This window comes from Spermophilus citellus, assembly GCF_964194105.1.
Source record: "Spermophilus citellus genome assembly, chromosome: 6".
Lineage (NCBI taxonomy): Eukaryota > Metazoa > Chordata > Mammalia > Rodentia > Sciuridae > Spermophilus > Spermophilus citellus.
Genome location: NC_138187.1, coordinates 67,516,062 through 67,543,716, shown reverse-complemented (window position 1 = coordinate 67,543,716; position 27,655 = coordinate 67,516,062). Strand labels below are relative to the sequence as shown.

The 27,655-nt window shown below is 35.7% G+C and overlaps 1 protein-coding gene across 1 annotated transcript in view; it reads left to right on the top strand.

Moving 5' to 3' along the window:
* Positions 1-14,932: 14,932 nt before the first annotated feature.
* KIF5B (kinesin family member 5B) overlaps positions 14,933-27,655 on the top strand; it is a 42,046-nt gene continuing 29,323 nt past the window's right edge. The window contains exons 1-2 of the mRNA XM_081296893.1: positions 14,933-15,584; positions 22,620-22,707. Coding sequence (XP_081153019.1) covers positions 15,459-15,584; positions 22,620-22,707 — 214 coding nt within the window. The 5' untranslated portion in view covers positions 14,933-15,458. The remainder of the gene's footprint in view (positions 15,585-22,619; positions 22,708-27,655) is intronic.

Sequence of the window (27,655 nt, the reverse complement as noted above, 5' to 3'; positions counted from 1 at the left end):
CTATCAAAGAATTCTAGAATGAGCTTAGCCAGATCTCATATAGATTTTCTTTAGTGCCCTGAAAAGAAGAGCAAGTCATTTCACAGTGAGTAAAATTTGGCAAAAGATAGTTTGAACTACTTTCACATATTGATTTGAAGATTCTGTAGTCAGGACACATATTGTACTTTGATTCTGGTAAGTCATGTGGTTACTCTCAGCATGCCAATGATGAAACAAAAAAGCTGCATTTGAATTATAGATACCATACTTAGAGTTTCCATTTTGACTCCTGAATCAATCAAAGTGTGTTTTCTTCCATTTCATCATAAATATTGGTGTTTGCTTTTAGAATAGTTGAACATTCTTTTAAGTCTACTAAATCTTAAAAGTCAAAAGGATAAACTAAATAAACATGCTCTACAAATGTTTGCTTTTCTTTTAGTATAAGGCCAGTAGATACTTGATAAATAGTGTCTCTATATTGTATATTATATAAACTATGTATTACAGAGACAACTAAAGTAAAATGTATACTTTGCACAAAAAAGAATAGAAGCCTATTTTGTCTTTGCTTAGATAAGACACACATATATCATACTAGGTCCTCCCTTTCTTCTAATATGTAAATCTAAACACCCTTTAGAGTAAATCAAAGTATATGAAATATTGTCCACAAAATAAATAATTAAAAACCATAGTTCTTCTTACCTAAAATCTTTCTTTATTGCTGTTCTAAATAAAATGATACATTTTCCTTCTAGTGGTTTCCTTGTACACCTATAATAATGTCAGTTCTTTAATATCATGAGCTTTGAAATTATGAACTGCAAATGTGCTGAGTACAAATCACTTTCAGAAACATCAAGCAATTACATCCTAATGTTGTAAATAAAGGGTCTGGTGCCTAATAGTTTCATGTAGCAAGCAAGCCATTATAACACTAGTTTACTGACAGTGCTATTCAATTACTACCCATAAATGAAATATTTATAGTTCCAGGGTATTGAAAAAGACCAGATACTTACAAAGATTGAATTTACACAGTAGTACCCCTTTATCCATGGATTTGCTTTCTGTATTTTCAATCATCCTTGGTCAACTGCCATCCAAAAGTATTCAATGGAAAATTCCAGTAATAAACAGTTCATATTTTAAATTGCAGGTCATTCTGAGTAGCATGATGAAATACCATGCAGTTCTACTCTCTCTTTTGCCCAGAATGTGAATCATCTCTTTGTCCAGGGTGGCCATGCTATACTGTATGTATGTATAAGAAAAGTAGAGTGTGAAATTGGGTTCAATACTATCCTGCAATTTTAGGTATCCGCTGGGTGCCTTGGAACTCAGATGAGAGGGAACTACTGTATGTGTTTGTTATAGTAATGATTACTTTGAGTATTTATTTCTTTTATTTATTTTTTTTTTAAAGAGAGAGTGAGAGAGGAGAGAGAGAGAGAGAGAATTTTTAATATTTATTTTTTAGTTCTCGGCGGACACAACATCTTTGTTGGTATGTGGTGCTGAGGATCGAACCTGGGCCGCACACATGCCGGGGGGAGCGCGCCACCACTTGAGCCACATCCCCAGCCCTACTTTGAGTATTTATACAGTTGAAACTCAGGGGTGAGGCTGCAGTTGTCCTGATTGAGGTAATGCACTCCTGAAAAAGGTTTAACTAGAACAGACATGTTACAACAGGACAATGATTAGGAGGAGAGAAACTTCCCCTTCTTGATTTCAAGAGTCTTCTATTTTAATTCTGTCTATAATTAAGATTGTAGTTGATAAAATATCAGACTATACTTTTATATGGCACCTTAGGTTCTCCAAAATAAGAGAAAATCTTTCTACCCCTCTAAATAGGTTTTTTTCTGGCTCCTTATCTTGTGTCCATAATAAACAGAACTGAAAGGGAGGTGGGCAGTGGTGACAGGTCAAGGTTCAAGGCTCCAAAGTTCTTCAACATTAAGAAACACTCTCAGAAAGAGTCTACTATGTCAGTCAGAAAATCTGGAAGGACCTGAATTCTGGAAATGTGTTTCTAAAAATAAATTGCAAATTCTCTGCCTTTCAATTAAGCTAGTTAGCCACTTGGTTTTGATTTTACTTAGCTTTTGGTAAAGAAAAGAGCAGTTGGTAGAAGGGCACAGATTGACAATTTTTACTATATTAAAAATCAAGTCTTTGTAGAAATAAACACTATAGACTCCCCAACTGTTTTGCAGCATAGATGTAGTGAGTGCTCTTATGTGTTATCTAAGTTCCCCAGTTTTCCATTTATTAATGAGGCTGGTGGTAGCTCACAACTTCCTTGGCAATTGTCTTCCACAGAAGAAAGTTGTTTTTCCTAAAATTGGGCCCCTTCCTCAGAGATAGAAAACATCCCATGTCTAGCCCCTTTTCAATTAGAACAAGAAGGATAGTCATCCTGCTTCAAAGCTTCCCCTTAGCATCAGATGAGGCCTCCATTCCAACTGCATTTCAGTCCAATCTCTCTGCTTAATCCTGCTCCCTTCATTCCCTTGTTGACAATGTTAGCTCTCTCTGGTTAATCACCTGAAAGCAAATTTCTGCCACAGATAAGGTATCTTTTCCCAGTGAAACAACCTAAGACACAGGGCAAAATCCTTTGGTATAATTAGAAATAACCACTTTATGTTATTGTAGATTATTGCTTTATTAATCTGATTTGAGTGGTTGGGCTGGTGGCAATAAAATTTCTGCTGGTTTTCCTATGACTTGATCTGTTTAATCCTAGATATTGGTTGTTATGTATATACACACACATGCATAATACACACACACATATTGAGTATAAAATATATAGAATGTATACAAGTCTTGTTTTTAAAAAATAGAATAAGTAAACTTGCCAATCACCATAAATAAATGAAAAAATAGGAGAGATTCTTCAGTTTCAGTTATCTGAATTATATCCACTCTCCCAATGATGTAATTAATAGTTAATATTGTATGATTTGCTGAATGCAAACAAAATCATAGCTGATGAAGACATGAGGGAGCTGCTACACCTTGTCAAACCATGAACCCATGATATAATCAGCCCAGTGTTCTGCAAATGAGAGGCAGATTTTGTGAAAGATTTCTACTTTTATGCCTGAAACTAACTTCAAATTGTCAGGAAGTTTTCCCAAAATATCCACTCTATGTTTTCAGGGCACTGCTCTTACTAAAATTACCCCTAAGATTTTGATTATTCTAACTCCCCAATAGACCAAGACTTCCTCAAAGGAAGACTGTTCACATGGAAGCTGTTCACATTTGCATCCTACCACCATCTTGAGCACAGTATGGTAATTAATGGGTTCTTATTGAACTTCAATTTCATTTAATACATGGGATTTAGTGGCACTTAAGAGATCCTGAACACTGAGCTAAATAAACATTTTTGGAGAAGATGAGTCAGAGTCGCTGCCCTCAAGAAACTTGTTATATTCTTGGAGTGATAACTAGAGACTAAGGCAAAAATGGTGGCCAACTAAATATGGCAGATTGAGTGAATTCACATTTACCTTTGATCCTCCCTGAAGCTCCACTAAAATAGTAAAGATATACAAAAATCCTAAAGTTACAAGTATAAGGAAAACTTGATAGACGACCATCATCAGGCTGGATTTCAGCAAAATTTTGGAAATGTGTAAGTGCCTAAATAGCTGGGAGAATGTTATGACCTATACTGGCAGGGTAGAAAGTTAAGAATTAAATCTGTTTTCTACAAAGAACACCAGAGAGCCTCAGGAATTACAGATAAGGAAAGGTAGAGGTGAAGGATAGAGCTGAAAATAGAAAGATTTAGTTAGAAGTTTATGTAGAGAGCTGTTAAAATGCAATTCCCCTCAACCAAAAGTGCCAAAAGATCTCTCCCTCCCTCAGGACAAAAAAAGGAAAAAAGTTCACTATCTGGAAAAGTTGAACCAGAGGAGGTTATGGACTCATAGGCACTAGACACAGCTAAAGAGAAGGATGCTTTACTGAAAACAGGGAAATAAAGTCTTCAAACTGAATGTTGAGATTTCTTAACCACACTTATCTGAGAGAAACTGGTAACCAGACTTATGCTAATCTAACAAGAAATTAGAGAGTTCATCTCTGGGGAGAATTAACCAGTTAAAGACATTTAGGTCCATACTGCTGAATGTAATTCCTATCAAAATACCAATATCATTCTTCACAGAAATAGAAAAAGTGCTAAAATTCACATGTAACTACAAAGACCATGAATAGTCTTAAGTAAAAAAGAGAAAAGCTGGAGGCATAATGATTACTGACTTCAAAACACACAAGACTATAGTAACCAAAACAGCACATTATTAGTGTCAAAACAGACATGTAGACCAATGGAACAGAAAAGGTAACTCTAAAATAAATCCACACATTTACAGCCAACTGGTTTTCAACAAGAGTACCACAAACAAACCTCGGGGATAGGACAGTCTCTTCCCTAAATGGTATATTTAATGGCTATTCATATGCGGAAGAATGAAATTAGAACTTGTCTCATACTACATACAAAATCAATTCAAAATGGATTAAAGACTTAAATAAAACACCCCAAACTATGTAACTACTAGAAGAAAGCATACAGGAAAATCTCTACTACAGTTGCAGGAAAATGATTTTTTGGATATACCCCGAAAAGTACAGGCAACAAAGGCAAAGATCAAAAAATAAGATTACATCAAGCATCTAATAGAAGAAAGTAGACCATAATCTCCATCGTGTGGGATTAGGCCCCAACTTCCTTAATAAGACTCCTGTGGCAAAAGAATTAAAATCAAGAATCAATAAATGGGATGAACTCAAATTAAAAAGTTTCTTCTTAGCAAAAGAAACAATCTGTGAGGTAAATAGAGAGCCTTCATCTTGGGAGCAAATCTTTACTCCTCACACATCAGATAGAGCACTAATCTCTAGGGTATATAAAGAACTCAAAAAGCTAAGTACCAAAAAAAAAACACAAATAACCCAATCAATAAATGGGCCAGGGACTCAACAGACACTTCTCAGAAGATGATATTCAATCAATCACAAATATATGAAAAAAATGTTCATCAGCACTAGCAATTAGAGAAATGCAAATCAAAACCACTCTAAGATTTCATCTCACTCCAATCAGAACAGCAGCTATTATGAAGACAAATAACAATAAATGTTGACGAGGATATGGGGGAAAAGGTACACTCATACACTGCTGGTGGGTCTGCAAATTGGTGCAGCCAATATGGAAAGTAGTATGGAGATTTCTTGGAAAATTGGGAATGGAACCACCGTTTGATCCAGCTATCCCTCTCCTCGGTTCTATACTCAAAGGACTTAAAAATAGCATACTACAGGGACACAGCCACGTTAATGTTTATAGTAGCACAATTCACAATAGCTAAACTGTGGAACCGATTTAGATGCCCTTCAATTGATGAATGGATAAAAAAATATGGCATATATAGACAATAGAATATTACTCAACAATAAAAGAGAATAAAATCATGGCATGGCAGGTAAATGGATGAAGTTAGAGAAGATAATGCTAAGTGAAGTTAGCCAATTCCCCCAAACCAAATGCCAAATGTTTTCTCTGATATAAGGAGGCTGATTCATAGTGGGGTAGGAAGCCAGAGCATGGGAGGAATAGACAAACTCTAAATAGGGCAGAGGGATTGAAGGAGAAGGGCGGGGGCATGGGGTTAGAAATGGTGGTGGAATGTGAGGTCATTATTATCCAAAGTACATGTATGAAGACACGAATTGGTGTGAATATACTTTGTATACAACCAGAGATATGAAAAGTTGTGCTCTATATATGTAATAAGAATTGTAATCCATTCCACTGTCATATATAAATTTAAAAATTAATTTAAAAAAGATTACATCAAGCTAAAAAGCTTGTGCACAGCAAAGGAAATAATCAACAGAGTGAAGAGACAACCTGCAGAATGGGAGAAAATATTTGCAAATTACGAATCTGAAAGGGTTAATATTCAATTATATAAGAAATGTGAACAACTTAATAGTAAGAAAAAAACATATTTTAAAATGGGCAAAGGACCTGAATAGGCATTTTTTTAAAGAAGAAATGCAAATGGTCAACAGATACCTGAAAAAATGCTCAGCATCACTAATCTTCAGGGAACAATTCATAATGAGACAGCACCTCATACCTGTTAGAATGGCTATTATCAAAAAAACCCAAAAGATTAGTGCTTGCCAGGTTATGGAGAAAAAGAACCTTCACATACTGTTGGTAGAAATGTGAATTAGTACAACCATTGTAGAAAACAATATGGAGTTTCCTCAAAAAATGAAAAATAGAATTACTTTACAATCCAGCAATCCCATTACTGGGTATGTTTCTAAAGGTGATGAAATCAATATGCCAAAGAGATATCTCCACTCCCGTGTTTATTGCAACATTATTCACAGTAGTGATCCCCAGCACTAATAAATAAATAAATAAATAAATAGATGAAGAAAATGCCATATAAAACACAATGGATACATTCATGCGTTAAAATGAAGGAAATCTTGTTATTTGTGCAATATGGATGAATCTAAAGGATATATGTTAAGTGGGAATAATGTAGGCATTGGAAGACAAATACCTTATGATCTCACTCATGTAGAATCTAAAATAGTTGATTTCAATGAAGCACAGAGTATAATTGTGGTTTCCAGGGGCTACGGTGCTTGGTAGGGGGAGAGTTGGAAAGCATTAGTCAAATTATACAAAGTTTTATTTTAAAGGAAAAACAAGTTCTAGAGATCTATTTTATAACATGGCAGCTCTAGTTAATACTATATTGTGTTCTTGAAAATACTAAGAAAGTTAACACAAAGGGTTCTTGTGGCAAAAATGATAACTATGTGAGGCTAATTGATACATTTAGTCATTCACTATATATATATATATATATATATATATATATATATATATATATATATATACACATACATACTTTAAAACATCATGTTGTACATGATAGACACACACAATAGTATGTACCAACTTAAAAAATAAAAATTTGAACTTAAAAATAATGTTTAGGGCCAGGGTTGTGGCTCAGTGGTAGAGCACTTGCCGAGCATGTGTGAGGCACTGTGTTTGATCCCCAGCACCACAGAAAAATAAACAAATAAAAAATAAAGGTATTATGTTCATCTATAACTAAAAAAAATGTTTAAAAATGATGTTTAGAATTTCTGTAATGAAATGAATCGGTCCTGCTCAGTCACACAGTGGTAAAGTCATCAATTTCTAATCTAACATGCTCAAGTTTTCATTAAGTTTTTGTTTCTCATTCAAATATGTTAAAACGCCACAGTCTACCACACATTTGAAGAAATTCTCAGATCCCAAAACAAACCATAAAGAAAATATAGAAAGAGAAGAAAACTAAAAATGAAACAAAAACATATCCTTAGACTGATAAGAAAAATTGCTCTGTGAAACAAAAACATTTCACTAAAAACATCCATTCAGAGAATAAAACTTCATAGAATTTTATGTGCTTGCACACACACAAGGGTAGGATTAGAACATCCAAGAATTTTTATTCTCTGAATATCTGTATCTATCTATTACATCTCTCTATATCCCCAACAAAAGAGGTGAAAATAAAGTTTAGAGAATTTCTGAGAAAGGAGAACAAAAACCAAAGGAATGGAAAATAGGAAAGAAAAAAGAAGTATAGGCAAAAAGATTCTAAAAGCTTTTGAATGAAAAAATTAAGATCACATACAAAGGATTAGACTTCAAAAGGAATCAGATATCTCAACAGGAGCTAGAAGACAGTGGAAAAATACCTTCAAAATGTCAAAAGTAGCTTTATGTTTCTGGTGGATATGTGGGATATATTAGGAGTAAATGATTAGGGGAAAATTGAGGCAATTTTTAATTCCAGAAAAAACAAAAAGTTGTACAAAAGAGGAAATGCAATCATAGGTATTTACTTAAAATGTAAACACTATATATTGATTTAATGATGATAGAAATATTCACATAAGATAAGAAAATGTGTGTGTTTTTTCAAATGGGGAGCAGTATAAAGGAGCGGTAGCTTCATTTAATAATAATTATTAATTAATTAAGAAACACAAGAAAAAGATGTTATTTATAAACATGGAGATAAATACCAAAAGAAACTGCTGAAAGAGTTCAAATGGCAGCACTGAAAAATAGAAATGAAGGAATTTTGCATTATTGTAGTGTAATTTTAATTTTTAAACTGTGACCATGGGTTACTTTGATAAAGTAGTTTTAAAAATATGTCCTAAAGAATTAAAGTATGATATTATATAGAGTTTGGGTGTTTTCTGTCCAACCTATGAAATTATTCCATGGTGAAAAACTACTTACAGAAAATGGGAATTGAGGAAAGATGGATAGATTCAGAGAGGCATGAGAGAAAAAGACACGGGGTGAGATAGGCATAACTTTGAAATTAGCAAATCACAAGAGGGACAGTGAAAAGGTCAGTTTCCAGGGGTTAAGAAAGTAAGTTATGGAGCAGTGAGAAAACCCTACATATCTAAGGGGAAGTGGAGTGACCAAAGGCCTTGAAGTCCAACCAGAGGAATTTGAACTTGTTTGAATCAGATAGAAAAAAAAAGTGGGGGGAGATGTAGGTTCTTGAGCAATAAAATGATGTAATACAAACAGTATTTTAGAAAAGTTAATCTGAAAAGGGCCTGCAAAATAGTGGACATAGGAAGAATGCTTTAGTCTTTTCACTGTTGTATCCCCTGTCCCAGCACCTGTCCCAGTAACTGGTCTTGGTAGGAACTCAACCCATAATTATGGAATGATCAAATAAGAAAGAAGCATAAAGTGCGGCCAATTTGGAAAGCAGTATGGAGATTCCTGGGAAAGCTGGGAATGGAACCACCATTTGACCCAGCTATTGCCCTTCTCGGACTATTCCCTGAAGACCTTAAAAGAGTGTACTATAGGGATACTGCTACATCGATGTTCATAGTAGCACAATTCACAATAGCTAGACTGTGGAACCAACCTAGATGCCCTTCAATAGATGAATGGATAAAAAAAATGTGGCATTTATACACCATGGAGTATTACGCAGCACTAAAAAATGACAAAATCATGGAATTTGCAGGGAAATGGATGGCACTAGAGCAGATTATGCTAAGTGAAGCTAGCCAATCCTTAAAAAACAAATGCCAAATGTCATCTTTGATATAAGGAGAGCAACTAAGAACAGAATAAGGAGGAAGAGCATGAGAAGAAGATCACCATTAAACAGGGTCGAGAGGCGGGAGGGAAAGAGAGAGAGAAGGGAAATTGCATGGTAAAGGAAGGAGACCCTCATTGTTATACAAAATTACATATAAGAGGAAGTGAGGGGAAAGGGGAAAAAAAACAAGAGAGAGAAATGAATTACAGTAGATGGGGTAGAGAGAGAAGATGGGAGGAGAGGGGAGGGGAGGGGAGGGGGGATAGTAGAGGATAGGAAGGGCAGCAGAATACAACAGACACTAGTATGGCAGCATGTAAAAAGGTGGATGTGGAACCCATGTGAATCTGCAATATGTATACGGGGTAAAAATGGGAGTTCATAATCTGCTTGAATCAAAAGTATGAAATATGATATGTCAAGAGCTTTGTAATGTTTTGGACAACTAATAATAAAAAAGTAAAAAAAAGAAAAGAAAAAAAATACATTGGGAATTTAAAAAAAAAGACATTTCCATAAATTCAAGCAGCAAGATAAAGATGTATACCACTATCATTATTATTCAACATTGCTCTAGTTGTTCTAGTCAAAATAACAAAAGAGAAATATAGAGAATTTCTCAACTGTTTCATACATTTGGAGTGTACAGTGTCTCTATTCATCATAATATTTTTCCATTGTGTTGTTTTTTCTGCTATTAAAATTGCTCACATTTTTCTTGTGTTAAAAAAAAAAAAAGAAAGAAAGAAGCATAAAGTACTGAATAAACCCTGGAATTGGAAGTGGAAATACAAAGGGAAAGATGTGTGTCTTCTACACATTTGAAAAGAGAGAAGCTAGCCTGGCACCACAGTACACACCTGTAATCCCAGGTACTCAAAAGGCTGAGGCAGAAGGATTGCAGTTGGAGGCCAGCCTGGGCAACTTAGCAAGAACCCATGTCAAAATAAAATAAAAAGGACTGGGGATGTAGCCCCTGGATTTAAACAGTAGTACCGAGGCGGGTGGGAGAGCAAGGAAGATATGCTATAATTTCCTATTCTAAAAACCTGTTTTAAAAAGTAATTTCTCAAGAAATATAAAACGTATTTTCTTATAATAATAATGTCCTAAACATTATAACAGTAGTTATAAGACCTTCCTTCAACTATTTAATTTATAATTAATCTAAAATAGAGTTCAATTTAAATATATTTATTAGATCTAAGTAACATTTAACAGATTATTCTGTGGTAAATTTTAAGTTCCAAATTGTAGGTTATTATTTCATTTATCAATTGCTATGTAACAAATTATTCAAAACTGAGCAACTTAAAAAAATAACCATTTTATTGTATTTCATGACTTTATGGGTCAGGAATCTGGACAGGCCTCAGCTAGGTGATTCTTCTATTCTGAGATTGTCAAGTGAGATTACTCACTGGTATTCAGTGGGTTAATATGCTGATTTGGATAGTCCAAGATGGCTTTATCATAAGTCTAGTCCTTAGGTAGGGATGAATAGAAGGATAGGATCAGCTGGGACAATAGCTTGGAGTGCCTACATGTGACCTTTCCAGTACCATGCAGTGTAGCTAGTCTGCTTGTATGGCAGTCAGAAAGAGTCTTGCAAGAGACTAAGATAGAAGCAGCACAGGTTCTTCTTACCTAATCCTCGGCATGCAATATCATGCACTTCTGGCACATTACACTAGTTATAAGTGTATCATAGGTCCAGCCAAGGTTCTAGGAAGGAAACTGCACAAAGGTGTGAATAAAGGAGGCATGGCTCCTGGGAGGATAATCATTAGCAACTAACTTCCACAGTGATAATTTAATGTTTTTAATCTGTATAAGTAAAGGTATGACTTCGATTTTCATATTTAAAAGTTGTGTCAATAAGTTTCAAACTATATGGAAACCTACTATTTCTCTGCTAATGTGGAATAACAAGTCTTTTTGAGGAAAAAAAAACTGGAACTGAGAAAAAAACTGGAACTAACTGGTTTTTTTAAATCAATCTTTTGTTTACCCATGAAAGTATTTCTGAAACCCTTATTGCCTGATACCATTATTCTTTACTAGTGTGACAGGGAAATTTCTAGATAGGTTTTGTTTTTCACATAGGATTTTTCTTTTAAAAAATTTTTGTAGTTGTAGATGAACAGCACGCCTTTGCTTTGTTTGTTTATATTTATATAGTGCTAAGGATCAAACCCAGTGCCTCACACATGCTAGGCAAGCACTCTGCCACTGAACTATAGCCCCAGCCCTTTCTCCTCTATTTTTGTGGTGACAGTCATGATCCCTTGTCCAGGAGAAGTATGCACAGCAGGTCTGAAAGCAGAAGGCTTTTGCAGGACACTTTCTTTTCTGGCTTTTGTTTTAATGAAGCCTGAACTTTCAGAATCTGCTGTTCAGGAAGAAGGAAGTGGTGTGGGTTGAGGGTCAATAGAAGTTGATTGGTACCTTATAGAGATTCCCAGAGCCTCATTCTGTGGCCCTTCTATTCACCTCCTTTCCCTGCCTATACCCAGAAAGTCTCCTGAGTCACCTCTTTGGAACCTCTGTTTCCATGGAGTAGAACATGGAAATCACTGCTCTAGATCAATTATTCCTCAGATTTCCCAAGCTGGGGAACAAATGAGAGCAATGGAGTGGAAAACTGAGGAACTTCAGTGATTGTAAACTTCTTAACCTGGAAGGATGCTGATTGATTCCAGTCATCAATCTAGAAAGCTGAGTAGTTGAATTAAGTCTTGGCAGGGAGTGGAAGACAATTAATTCCATTTCTTTTTTTGGGGGGGGGGCAGGTAGGTACTAGGGATTGAACTCAGGGGCACTCGACTACTGAGCCACATCCCCAGCCCTATTTTATATTTTGTTTAGAGATAGTGTCTCACTGAGTTGCTTAGCATCTCGCTGTTGCTGAGGCTGGCTTTGAACTCACTATCCTCCTGCCTCAGGTGTCTGGAGCTCCTGGGATCACAGACATGTGCCACTGTGGCCAGCTTTAATTCCATTTCTGAAATGCTAAATTTGAGGCTATGGTATAGCATATATGCTATGATAAGATGGCTGGAGAGATGGGAACATCATACAGATGAAAAGGTAAGGTTGTAGACAAAGAGATTCCAGCAATTGTTGAGGAAGTGAGCTCAGAGATAATAGAGCAGAGGACTGAGGATAAAACCTTCATGACATCCTGCTGCAAAGGCTGAGCTGGCAGCACACCTGTATCTAGCATACTAGACACATTTTACTTAGCTCACATATTATTTAAATTATTATTATATTGATGGCAAATTTAATTTAACATCAGGAGTTTAAACACTATCTAAATTATGCCTTTTTTGGAAAACAGGAAGACTTAACAATGTTGGGCCCACATTCTTCATGTAGAGAGTTAAATAACCACTGCTATTATCAGATGGGGCTGCTTCTGAGCAGTGGGACATAATCCTTTCTAGTGAATTTCACCTACATATACTACAAAAGTGACAAGATTCTCTTCTTGACTGAACTCTAGTCAGGTTCCTCTGAGGTCTTTCTCAGTTAGGCCTCACCCTTGGCCTATAAGTTCTTGAACAAAATACTAACATAACTTCTAATAGCTGAATGACACATCCCTAGGATGACCCCAGCTGCCTTTAAAGTACATTTCACAGAAAACACTACCAGAAAACAACAGAAGATAGGGTCCTTATCTCTCAGCATCTGTGGAAGTGTAGAAACCTAACCTCTATATATGACCAGTAAACAAACTCAAATAGGTTTCACATAAAACAACTTCCACTTCCTGTTTTTTTGTCATTGTTGTTTGTTTGTAATTTTTATTGCAATAGTTTATTACTGATTAAAATCTGTCCTTATCACTTTAGGGTCTGGCTTTATCTTTGACAGAGGCTAACAGTCAGCAATGAAGGTGTTAGGTTTTGTTGTTGTTGTTTGAAAGATGGAAAGATTAAGCATATTTGTTTCCTGTTTTTCCTTCAAGGAAGCTGAGAAAACGGAGAAATTAAATATATAAGAAGCTGATGAACATTGGTATAATCCAGTTATTGGAGTTAGAATTCAGGATGTAAGTGAAAATTAATTTTAGAGAGGGAGATAGCTGTTTTTTAATTTTTCTGAAATTAGAGATAAGGGTAATAAGACATAGAGAGAATGGAGAAATCAGATGAAGAATAAAAAGACTGAAGAGGTGAGAAAGAAAAAAGAAAATCTACCCCATCAGACTGGGCTAAAAAACACAGTTTCAAAATGAACAGGGAAAAGTATTTCCTTCAAGGACATGCTGAATCCATAAAGTGTCACAACAACCTCTTTCTTTGATTACTGGTTTTTTTGCTGAGAAACTTTGTTCTCTAAAATCATAGACTAATCAGAAATTACTGTTACAAATTACAACAGTCAGAACAAAACATTCCTGCCTGGAGAATCTAATACATAGAGAAATAGCCTTGATTTCCAAGGTAGGTGAAGAGGATTTTTGGTGGGGGGGGGCGGGGGAGGGTGTTTCTGAGGACATTTCACATCTATATTAAATTTGCAGGTTTCACATCTATATTAAATTTGATGCTTTTACTCATAGTTCTGTTTCTCATGAGGCCTTTCAAAACACTGTGTCATTTAAATTTTACCAGTATTCCACACATCTCCCCAATGGCCTGTGATTACTCCACCTTTTCCTTTGTTTGGTGGGATGCTCCACCATCCTGCTGGTGTAAATTCTCCTTCATTCAGCATGTCAAACTAAACCTACAAAACAATAGGTTCAATTCTGGAGGTATTAGGATGCTTGGGTGAGCACAGAAGACACTGGAGGTTTTCATAGTCCAATTTTTCATTTTACAAACAAAAACTGGGTGCCGGAGGGAGAGTTTTAAATGTCATTGAAGTTCTTCTTAGCACCCCAGAGCCATTTCCGCATGAAGAAGATATATGGTATCCTTCTTCTAAAAATAATTTTTTGTAGTGCTGGAAATCAAACCCAGGGCCTCAAACGTGCTCTACCACTGAGCTACATTACCAGCCTCTGGAGTGGATTACTTAGACATGTAATCCACAAACTTATCTAGGCCTTTTTAAGAGCATCTTTATGCTACAGGTCAGTCATACCCATCCCAACCCTCTCCCCTCATTGAGATTGATGAATTCTGTAAATCTATTGTTGGGGGAAAGTAAGACCCCTGATTGATTGAATATGCATGAGGCTGCTCCTGTGCAGGTTTGGGAGGCTGCCACCCACCTGTGCGATGCTAGGCCCTGGACAACTGAGGATGACAGAAACTGTGGGGTGAGGGGAGTGGAGGGGTTCTCCATCTCATGCTACTGCTCCACATTTCTTCAGCAACCTTTTTAATTCCTTAGGAGAAATCTCACCCCACACCCCCCTTACTCCTGGGTTCCCACCTATTAGCTGAAGAAGGAGCAACTACGTCAAGGAGAGTCAGGCCCCACCCTTCATTCAAACCTCCCTTTTTTGGAAGCGCGCTTTAAAAAGGTGATGTTTTCCCCAGGGCAAAAACGAAAGCAAACACTTCCTTATAGGGATCTGGAAATGTATTTAAACTAAAACATTAATAGTTAAACTCCTTCTCTCCCAAAGAAAAGTTGGCTGAGAGAGTCTAAAGAATTCGGCGGCGGGTCGGATTGGTCGCACACAGCCGCCGCTGATTCTAAAGGAATTTCTGCGCTGAACTTCCAGAGAACTTAAATCTGCGACCCCCGCCGGGAGTGGCAGCTGAGCCGCCGGCGCGAAGCGAGCGGGGATTGGTTGTCTGGACGGCCGGGCCACCGCGCCTGCGCAGTCCTCCCCTCAGCGCCACCCTGCCCGGCGCCCTGTCGCCGGTCTGTGGCCTCTAGGGATCGGGCGTCAGCCGGCAGTGTAGCCGGCAAGTGGACAGCCGCGCGGGCGGACAGGTGGGCCCGACTTGCTCGTTATCGGGAGAAAGGAGAGGGCCACTTTCTAGGGCCCCAGCATCTCCCCAGTTCCAGGAGTCTGCCCAGCCCCGCGAGGGAGAAGCTGAAGGAGCAGCCGCCGGTCTACCGGGTACAGCCGCCATGGCTGCCATGATGGATCGGAAGTGAGCCTCGGGGCCAGGGCTGCGGGCGCCGGCGTCTAGAGTCCCGGCTCCCCGGCCGCCCCTACCTGGGGAAGCGCGGCGCGGCGCGGCGGACCGCTGACTCTCAAGTCCCTTGCGACCCCGGACCCTCAGCTCAGGCCGCTCCCTCCAAGACTGAGAGGCGGGGAGTGGCTCCCGGCCTCTGGCCCCGGCTGCAAGGAAGATGGCGGACCCAGCCGAGTGCAACATCAAAGTAATGTGTCGCTTCAGACCTCTCAACGAGTCTGAGGTGAACCGCGGCGACAAGTATATCGCCAAGTTTCAGGGAGAAGACACGGTCATGATCGCGGTGAGTGACCCCCGCCCCCACCTCTCGTGCCGCTTCTTCGAGCCTGACTGGGCTGGGAGTTCAGGGACGTGGCGGGGTGCAGAGTCGAGAGGGAACACTGGTGTCCCGAACACTCTCCTGCGGGTTTTCGCAGGTTCAAATCACTCAGTCGTGGAAACTGTTCAGTTGAGTCCGGTAGCATTCCTGGATCGTCCCCACCCGGGTCCTCCGCGCGGGGAGGTGGGAGGCGCCTAGGCTCAGAGTGGGACACTCCCCCACCTGGGGCGCTGGGGGAACCCTCCGGGAGCTTAGGGCACTTTTGCCAGTGTTTGTGCTCCTGCTGTTGCTGATGCTGTTGGTATCTTGGATTACGCCCCCCGCCTCATTTACCATTCATTAAATGTGTAATATTAATTCCGAGTTTAACTAAAGCATTGAGCCATGAAACCAGCCCTAATGTATCTTAACACTTACGATGCTTAGTATAAAACTAGTTTTGGAAAGCTAACGTACAACTACAAACATACCTGTCTCAAATGTTCACCTACCTATCTTTTGAGAGATGAATGACTTTTCATTTAAACAGTTACTGTGAAAAATCGAGGACGGTAAAAAGAAATCGTCTTCCTTAAAATCGGAATTATCAATTTAATTTTATGGTAGATTTAAGCAGATTAAGATTTGGTCAGATTACCATCAGAAAAATTCAGACTCTCAAATTTACTCGGTTTTATGGGGTAGCAGTTTAGGAAAAAGTGTCACCACTGTATCAGACAGAAAGTACTAATAAAAACAAATTTATAAAAAGTAACAGTTGAGGGCTGGGGTTGTGGCTAAGTGGTAGAGGGCTTGCCTTGCACATATGAGGCACTGTGATCCTCAGCATCACATAAAAATAAAATAAAGATATTTTTTAAAAGTAACAATTGACCATTGTTGGATTCATATTTATACAGTTAAGGTCCACGTTGAAGAAAATTGATTTTGGTAATCCCAGAGATAATAAACCATTGTTCTTTCCTAGGGTAGAACAATTAGTTTTGACTATCATTTTAGGAAGACCAGAAGTGAGGATTTTTTGAGATCTGAGAAAGTAGCATTTTTAGTTCTAGTAGATTAAATGTGAATAAGATATTGCATACAATACAGTGAACTATGACTATAAATTAAATTCATCTATTTTGGTAATGTCATGTGGTAGTACTTTTTTTTTTTCCTACATTGTTATCAGGGTATACAATTGTAATATGTTAATACATTGTTTCCTCTAATGCATTTTTTTATTTAGTGTATTGTTTGTGCTGTTTAATTTGGAAATAGAACAGAGAGGTCACAGGAGATGGAACATTGATGACTTGAAAGTATTAATGTAGAAAACAGGACTGAAGTTGTTTGGAATTTTAATGTGAAGGTTTCCAAAGTTCAACTTTAGAAAATGAATGTGTTAACTTCACATCTTCTTAATAGGCTTTTGAGGGAAAAAAAGAAAAATCATTAGGTCACTAATAACTGCAAACTGCTGCTGTGTGAAAACTGTCAAGCCAGTTCTTTGTTAACAAGTCTGCAAGAAAAACTCTAGCTATAAATGACATCATAGCAAGGCAGAGAAGTTAAGCACAGTGATCCTTTTCCTTTAGGAGGATATATTTTCCATGGCATTGACATGGAATGAGTGGATGCCTGAGACTCCTGGATTAGTTGTCAAACTTGAGGCTACCAGTTTCTTAAGTTTTTGTGATTACTCAGCAATGCTTTACTTAACATAGCTATTTTTTCTTTCCCACTTGTATTGCCTCTTCAGACTTTTGTTTTTAAACAAACCTATGAGTATAAGAATGTGTTTGTTGGAATGCTAAAATCTAGGACTCACAAAATTATTATGATTAGGTTAGAAAGTAAACTTTTTGGCTCAAATATGACTTAAAATATGAAGAAAGACTTAAAAGAAACCAAATAATTACCATAGGAACCAAACATTATTCTAGGCCATTTCCTTTGGAAAATTTATAAGTTTCTTTCAAAGTAGGAATAAATGAAAATATTAGAAGTAAAGGATAGGTGTTTTGTTTATGAATCAGTAATAAGCATTTTGTTGACCTTTAGATAAACTTGTGAGCCTTTTGTTGGTCTTTTTAGAAAGTATAAGGGAAAATACATTATGATTTGGTTACATAGCCTTAAAAAGTGTAAGGGAATGGGTAGTTCATTATTTTCAGGAACCTGCTTTCTTGCATATAATAGGTACATTTATTATGTGAAAATTGTCTATTTTGTTCAGTTTTTTGAATCAATCATAGGGCAACTGGAAGGAACAAAATTAGAAAATCTCCAGAGATTCATCTCCTGGTTTGTTTTATTTATCTTAAATGTGATTTAAAAACATCTGAATAGTTTTCAAGTTAAAAATTTTTTTCATCGCCTTATTGATAAAATTGAAGTATGATAAAATGCACATATTTGAAGTATGCAGTTTGATCAGTTTTGACATGTATGTAAAATACATTAAAATTTAAACATGTGGGCTGGGGTTGTAGCTCAGTTGGTAGAGTGTTTGCCACGCATGTGTGAGGCACTGGGTTCGATCCTTAGCATCATATTAAAAAAAAACCCCACAAGTAAATAAAATAAAGGTATTGTATCTGTCTACAACTAAAAAATATTTTAAAAAATTTAAAACATGTATTTTAGCTTATGATGTTACTGAATTGTAAGCATAAACAGTGCTCATGGAGAAAATAATTTTTAAGGATTCTGGTTTTCTTCTAATTTTTAATACTTTGTGTAAATATCATTCTGTTACTCAAGGAAGCAGTGACTTTAACATAATATTACCCCATGGCAGGCAAGCCTTTTGATTTTATGGTGTTTTTCTTTGTGTTATACAGCTTTTAATTTATTAGCAATTTAAATGCTTAGTGAAGTGCTATAAATATTACATTGAATGAAATGAATGATTTTTATGGAAATTTTAAAATGATACAAATATAATCAGTTTGTTTTAAATTAGAGAACTTACCCACAAAACAGGCAGTTCAAATGAGCTTGCTGAAAAACACTAAAAGCAAAATCAATAGAAAAACTTCTGCGCCTGTTTATGCTCATTTGTATGATTAAATCATTGCTAATTGTAGTTTCTTATGTGGTATACTATAGAAGTTGGCTAGAACCCAAAACCACCTGTTGTAGTTCATTGAAATTAGAAAAAGAATACTAATTAGATCATCTTGCCCATTTCCTTGCCTAAAGCAAAACATGATTTCCCTTTTTAAGTCATCAATGATTTGGGCGTGATTTGATGGTTTACTTTGTATGAAAATCAAAAGAGGGAACCATCATCACTTACCTTTATAATTGTGGAAGGTTAACCCAAAGTCATTGTCTGATAAAGAAAAATCTTAGGGGATGTGCTTCAAAACCAAATTTGGTATTCAGTCTGGTCTGTTTTAGACTCAAAACAGGCTCACTTCATTTAAGAAATCTGAGGTATGAGTTCTAGTTCAGATAAACTTGTTCTTTTTCATTTTTCCTCCTGAAGCCTAAGTCAGATATGAATGCATCTTATGACTTGAGGTTTGTAAAACTTAGTAATTTTGAAGATACATAGAATTATAGGCTGCATCATGTATATTTCAAGTCTAAAAACCAGGTTTTAAAAATATAGCTGTCTGGATAATTATTTTTCTTTGTTTAATCTATTTGAAAAATTGAGATGCCTTAATTATACACCATTACAAATAAATTTTGTTTCACAGTCTTGATTTCAACCCAGGAAGCCAGGGTCAATTAATAACTTTTCAACTAGATCTTTAATCAAAACATTCACCTTGCTTACTAAAACTATAATTAAGTTTTGCAGTCAAGAAGACTACTCGTCAACTTAATGCTAAGCATTTAAGTTGATTTTTTTGTTTAACAATTAATTATATAAATCACTCTCTTTCAACTTATTTATTTTTATATTTGTGCTTTATCTTTTAATCATTGACATTTATTCTGGTGCGGTGGCCTATGGCAGTAATCCCAACAACTAGGGACTAGGCTGAGATAGGAGCATCACAGATTTGAGGCCAGCCTCAGCAACTTAGTCATTGCCATTTATATTATTTTAATAAGGTTGTAGTGGTAGTCTTGCATATTTGCTTCGAGATGCTAATAAAGTAAATAATTGCATGAAGTTCTTTTAAGGCAGGCTTTACTGTTACCCGTCATTTCTAGCATATCTCTTTGTAAATGGTTTAGGACCACTATTTTTAATTGATATAAAAATTGAGATATGATATTAAGCCGAGTAATATTATTCTTTCTGTTTTAAATGTTTATTTTAATAAGGTTTTATTATTTTTGAAGGGATACTTCATAGTTGTCCCCATTTTCTATTCATTAACTTGTTTCTTGTAAGCAAAATTAGCATTAACTATTAATTTTTGCTTTCATATCATTCTTTACATAACTGTTTTTAAATGTATATTTTGACTAGTTACAATCTCTTGGCTTCTTTACCAGATTTAGGCTATCTCCATTTCAACTCAATTAACATTACTTTATCAACTATATTATAGATCCTAGTATTTAACTTCTGTTGATAATCAAGCTCTACCCAGCCTTATCCTTTATTACTTTTTGAACTCTACAGTCTATTGTATAATTAAATATCATTTATAAAATTGTGTTATTTATCCATAATATCTGATATTTTATAATCATTAAGTGTTTTCTGGATAAATAAAGAGGAAAGATTACTTTCTTTTTATATAGAAAAACTATTTGCATGGTTTATCTCTGGGTGGTGAATATTCTTTTTTTGGTACTGGTGATTGAACTCAGGCACTTAATCTCTGAGCCACATCCTCAGCTCTGTTTTGTATTTTATTTAGAGACAGTCTCACTGAGTTGCTTAGTGCCTTGCTGTTGCTGAGACTAGCTTTGAACTCATGATCCTCCTATCTCAGCCTCCTGAGCTGCTGGGAGTGAATACACTTTTAATTTTATATGTTTTCAGTGTTATTTACCATGAATATGTCTTTTATATTTGATTGTATTTTTTAACCATAACTGTGGAATTTAATATTAATGTTTCAGTAGCACCTTAGCAAAAGATACTTTCATCTATGTTATAGCTAAAGAATAATCAGACATTGATGCCATTTTAAAATTGATGACAAAGTGAGGTCATCTTAATGTATTTATGAGGAATGCTTTTAGAAGTACAGGGAAAACAAACAGTAGTGGCTTCAATAAATAAGAGGTTATTTCTCTCACATAACAAAAGCCTAAGAACGGGCCCTTAACTCCTTCTATTTCTAGAACCCTGTTCTGTTAAATTCTTGTCATTCATAACTGTTGAATTTTCATCATAATATTTGTCATGTTTCCAAGATGGATGCTACAGTTCCAGTGATTCATTATAGGAAGGAAAAAGAGCAGTTTCAGCTGAAATGGTCCCTTTTATCAGGAAAACAACACACTTCTCAGAGACCTCTCAGCAAATGACCATTTCAGATTATCCAGAATTAGGTCATGTGACCACTAATTGCAAGGAGACTAGGCTAGCTGGCCTTCAGGTTTCCAATGGGAGGTAGTAAGGCAAAAGGAAATTAGGAATGACTTTGGATAGCTCTTTAGGGAGTGTCTGCTTCATTTTAACTGTTTTCCAAGCTTTGGGGAGAGGACTATAAGATAATTTCTGAAAAAGTAGATCTTTTCCAACTAAGACCTAGAAAGTATTCTATAATGTTATGTTTTTTTCTGGGGTCATAATTGTTTTGTCTGTTAGGGCCCAGCTTCTTTTCCTTTAGAAGAAACTGAGGGCAGGCAAATGGTTGCAAATACCCAGAACCTCCTGTCCTCTTTCTCTCATCTTTAGATACTCACTCTCCCTACTAGATTATTTGATTGTTCCTGCTAGTGTTTATACTTATTCAGGTCTGCCCATCTTTTAAAAATATAAGCGAATAAAGTAGACCACGGCCAAATTTTCTGTTCTATTTGGTTTCTTCCCTTCTTCTTGTTCTTTTTTTTTTTTTTTTTAACCTATTGCAACCTTATACTTTTCAGTTTTGTCTTGGCCTCAGGGCTATATTTTTTTCTTTGATTTACCTGGATACTATATTGTGATTCTTTTCTACTTCCTTTGGTTTCTTGAATGCTGTAAGCTCCTTTCTGCTTTAGAATCTTTAAGCATCTATTCTTAATTCCTACACTACTATCCTTCACTAACCTCCACCCCTTCCTGACTGTTGTTGAAGAGGGTGACAGTGAGCTAGGTGCTACTTATTCTTAGATTCTTAAACATCTCTTTTCTAAGAGTGTTTTCCTGACATTTTCCTACTCTCCCCTAAATTCAACTTCTCCTGTATTCTCTTAGAACTATGAAAGTACCCAGCTGCATGAGTCAGAATTCTAGTCAGTTAATAGTCTAACTAGTCTGCCCCACTATTAGTTAATCTCTACTAAAGTAAAGAGAGTATCATCTTGGTCATCATTCTTTGGTGGCATCTCACATTCCATAAATATATGTTAAATGAAACAGTGCTTCAAAAGCTGTTTCAGTAAACTGAAAAGCTGAGTAGAGTAGTAGAAAGAGGCCTGATTTTAGTATAATTGTTTTACTAACAAAATTAATGGAATATTTGAATTCAAATTTAGTTTTCTCATTAACAATTTTTGTTTCCAAGTCCTAGTTTCCTTATCTACAAAACCATATTAAGCATTGAAAATAGAGACACAATGCTTGCCAGAGTAGACATTAAAAAAAAAAAAAAAAATCAGCAGTATCTGACTGGCTACCATAGTAGTGCTAATTGTAATTACTGGACTGGGCCCTAGGAACATAACAAAGACTGAAACAGAAATTCTTGTTTTCATAGAGATTATTCTAATGGATTTGTACTTGGGGAACCATTTAAGATCCCTTCCTACTTAAGATAAATAACATGAAATGATGCATACTGTTTATGTTACTTTGAAGGTTAAATATATGATGACATCTTTAAAGGAGCTTAGAAATATGCTCTCACCGTTTTATTTGTGTAATTGAAATGCTTTTCTGTTTTTCAGTCCAAACCTTATGCATTTGATCGGGTGTTCCAGTCAAGTACATCTCAAGAGCAAGTGTACAATGATTGTGCAAAGAAGATTGTTAAAGGTAAATATATTTAACTTGATGTATGCAGTTTACTTATTATAGTCGAAGCAGTAAATAAAATTTGTTTGTGATTTTTTCACATTTACACATTTGCTTTTTCATTATAATGCCCCTTTCTTTTAAATTAGTTGCAGAATAAAGATTTTAAATAATAAATTACTATTTAATTAGTAAATACTCTATAATGCTCAAATACCATGATCTCATTCTCGTATTCAAGGGTGTTCTAAGAATTATCTTACATACTTGTTCTTGAAAGATGGATTTCTGTTAGAAACTAGAAGTTTCCAAGGTAGCAGTTCTAGAAATAGAACAGCATGAAAATGAAAACAAAATGGCTAGACAAATTTCAAAAAAACAGTAGAAAATGGCATTTATCTTTCTTTAGTTTCATTGTTATTCTTTCTCCCAAACTTTTGTAGTCAGCAGAAACCTTTGAGAAACCTAACAGCATTTGCCAAGGATGAGAAAAGCATGCACAGTCCAGTTAATACTGTTACCTTATACTAGAATATGTCCCAATTTTATATTTTCTAAAATCATAGAATTCTAGATTTGAAAGGGTGCTGAGTTGATTGCTTATTTTCCAGTTACTATAAAAGTACCTTTTTCAAAGGAATCCTACAGTTAATTAGCTATTTATGATACAATTCATTTCATTTTTTTGACACTTGTAGTGTTAAAAGGGGCTCTTAGATTGAAGCAAAATCTCTTTTTTCTTGTGGCATTTACTCAAATTAGAGGTTGGGATTTGGTATAAAAGGTTAGATAAGTAGGAGCACAGACAGTACGGTAGTAACATGAGAAGAAGTAGAGTTTGTGGATAGAAGTGAGTTTATAGATGTGATGGAAAATGTAGACAATCTTTTTATATTAATACCATATTGTCTGTGATATAAGAAGCAAAGTCATCACAAACAATGGGGAAGAGAGGGGGGAGGTTTAAGGAAAGACGTGAAATGGATGGATTAGGAGAGGGTAGTGGTATTAGTTAAGGACTAGATCATAGAAAAATTAATATCTTAGAGGCCAGGGTGTTTTAGTGAGTCATCTTCTGTATGGACACTGAGATCACCAAGAATTGCAACAGGAGTGGTATTGGTGAGAGACAGTAAACTGGGTGTTGAAATCTTTATAAGAGGAAAGAGGGAATTAACTTGTGACTAGAAAAAAGAGGTATAGGTAGTGTCATCTTATGATGTGAGCATCAGATAATTTTCCAAATGGATCTATTATTGAACATAATTACTACATTCTTTGTGATGTCTTATGTCCTGATGTCTAAAGTAACGTATCTACTACTTTTGTTCTGTTTTATAACTGTTTAGAATTCTAAGGTGCATCATGTGTTTCTTGAAATTTTCCACTTTTCTAAAAGATTAGTTTTTGGTTTTTTTTTTTTTTTTTTTTTTTTTTGTATAAGGGATTGAACCCAGGGGCACTTAACCACTGAGCCACATCCCCAACCCTTTTTATTTTTTGAGACAGGGTCTCACTAAGTTGCTGAAGCTGGTTTTGAACTCATAATCTATTTCCCTTTGGCCTTCTGAGCCACTGGAATCATAGGCATGTGCCACTGTGTCCAGCTTTTATTAGCTTTTTAAATACAAGGACATGATTGTTCCTTGAGCTGTGGGCAATTTAAATGTTCAGATCTTTTTCACATGAGTTACAGCCAGTTTAAACCCCATTCTATACTTGTACACTACAGTGCAGGCCTTTAAAGAATAGGTTCCATTTTGTTCATTTTAGCTCCTGATCATATTTTAGTGTTGTTTTGATATTTGTCTTACTCTAGTAACTCTACCAAGTTAGGACTGTTAGCATATTTGTTAAGTCATTTATGGTGTCTAGGACATCAAAGTTTAAAAAATATTATTTTAAATCATCTGTAAATGCTTAATGGATTGTGGTCCTTAGACCAATTTTCTGAAAACTAGAAAATGCTGGCTTTTAATTAAATCACACTGCTTGGTGGTATTCAGCCAACTTCAGAGCCTGTCACCTGTGCAATCTGGTTCATTGTCAAGATACCTACAAAAAGATAATGAAAAATTTGGTTCTTTCTGTGAAATTGTGTTGCATGACTCTGGTATTTCCCCCACAGTACCAACTGAATGTAAAATCAAACAAGAAATGAAGTTAGTTTGACCATATTTTTTCCTTATGAAATTTTGGTATACTTGTTTATAGTTCCCATAATCTATTATTTTTTTTTCCTTTTTGGAAATGAGTATAACATTTGCAAGTTATTCATATCCTGTAACCTTTGTTCTCTCTTGACTTTTAAAATTTACCTGCAGTAACTGAGAGATTTTTATCCCTGGAATTAATTCTCTTTGTAACTAGAAACGTGGGCTCATTTAAAACCTTTTTTCCTGTCATCCTACCCACATATCAATTCTTTCCAATTTATTCTGGTTTTGTTTTGAGGATCATCTTTCTGGAAGATAGTGATAAAATAGGAACATCTCTGTTTTGGAATCAGTTAACATCCTCTTTCTTAAGCAGTGCAAGTTTATTTGTTCATTAATTATTTTTTTCTGGGTATTGCTTTCAAAGCTCATTTTTGGGCTTTAGGGTTTTTTGGTTTGTTTTGTTTTTTGTTTTTTTGCTTTTATAAGATTTATCCTGGGTGTTTACCTTTCACATACTGTTTTAGTGATTTTTTTTTTTGTCTTTTGTAAATTCTTGATTATATATAGTCTTTTTAAAATAATAGACTCATACCTACCATTCTCAGAATGCTTTGAAATACGTTGTCCTGATATCTAGGGTACATGTACTACTTTTGTTCTATTTTATTACTGTTTACAATTCTAAAACAAAGATAATTTATTTCCTGAAATTTCCCTCATATTAAATTTTTAGTTCCTTTGACATTTTTCTATTTTACTGTTTGGAACTGAGTTCAGGATAATAGTTCTCTTTCGCAGTACGGTTAAGAACATAGAATTTATTATCAGACAGACCTACATTGAAGTCTAAGCTCTTGTTGCTTTTTATCTGTGTGACTTTTGATGAGTTACCTAATCTTTCATTTTCTCTTCTACAAAATAGGAGATACTATAAGTTCTTACACAACAGATATCAGCTACTGTTTCCTCTATCTTCTGAGACAAAATTGTTAATTCAATTTACTGAGACTGTACCTGGGAGAAACTCATAGTGTATTTGCACTCTGCAAAATTAGATGCCCGACAAGTGTTGGGATAGAAAGTTTCTGTCATTATCTTTCTTCCTTTTATATGCCAACTTTGTAATTTATATTAGTTCAGTGTCACCTGGCTATGATTTCCTTTTGTCTTCACCCCTTTGTCTCTACCATTTTAGGGGAGCCTGAATGTGGTAGCTAGTAGGACTTGTCTTGGCTAAGGATGTGAATGTGACATTTACCACTAAACAGAGGTTTAACTGGACACAGTGGCACATGCCTGTAATACCAGCAACTTGAGAGGGTGAGGCAGGAGGATCACAAATTCAAGGCCAGCCCTGGCTACTTCGTGAGACTCTGAAAGGGGAAGTACTGAGTTCTAAAATATAGTGAATTATATTCTATGAATGTATAATTATGTCAGAATGAACCCACCTATTTTGTATAACTATACTGCACTAATAAAAAACATTTAAAAAGTACAAATAAATAAAAAGGGCTAGGTATATACGTCAGTGGTAGAGTGCCCCTGGGTTTAATCCCTACTACCACAAAAACATACATACATACATATGCAGAGAGATTTAAGGAAAAAGATGGTGTGGGTGCCTAGAGAAGTGGGAAGATAGGAAATCAATTAAATATAAGGCCAATTGAACTTGGTACAGTCATTGATAAATCAGTTAGATGAAGGACACAGAAGCTGTTGGTGGGCAAGATCAGCATTATCATGGGCCAGTTTGAATTTCTCCTGAGATGTTGATTTGACAGGTAAATTGCCAGAAATGAGTTGAAAACAGATAGTACTCTCTGGGTCCCTGTCAGTGACATTTCATCGTGTTTGCATCAGTTCATAAATATCTGCACAACTATAACATTATTATGTGTGGGGCTGTTATCTTTCTGTAGATTCATTAGTAGAATTGCTTCTTTTGAACAAGACTTATCCACTTGTATTCTCTTTTGAATTCTGAATCTGAGTAAGTCCGTTGAATTTGTTGCCCCTATATTAAGTAGTTGCTCATACAATGCCATGTATAACACCAAACCTTCAGAGATTTCTTTGTTTCCTGCCATAGCTACCTGGACTACCTGCCACTTCTGATTTTTCCACATGTAGTCTGCTACATATGTATTTTATCTCTTGTGCTTCTTGAGAATATAGTACAGGGATTAAGAGTATGTCTCTGCAGACAAAAGTGTGTCTTAAAGGATACACAAAGACTAAGGAGAAGAGAATGGTGCCTTCCAATCAGAGAGATGACCCCTGGACCAAACCATTGCATGTGCAGAAATAGCAAACATTTATACTATGACTTTGAAGTTGAACCATATGAAATTTAAAAGTATCTAATTTTATCTGACTACAGTTTTGTGTTCCCTAGAATTTCAAATAGTTGAGTATTATTTGTATACTTTAAAATATACACACCTAAGGAAAAATGTAAAATACTGAATTCTAGTTAGAAGTATATATGCATGGTGAAATATCTAAGTGAAAATATACTGAAGTGTATTGATGTCTGCATTTTACTTTTAAATTATTAGAGGAGTGGATAAATATGTGATTAATAGAAGCAGTAAAAATATAAAATGTTGGTGGTAGAGTATTTGATAATAGGATTGTTCACTGTAAAATTCAAATTTTTACACATTTAAATTTTTAATTTTTATAATTAAATGCTTAGGGTAAAATTGCTGTAGAAAACAGGTTGAGATTTGAAGATAGAGGAAAACATATTATAGTCGACCCTCAGTATTCTTAGGTTCTGCATCCACCAACCTCAGATAAAA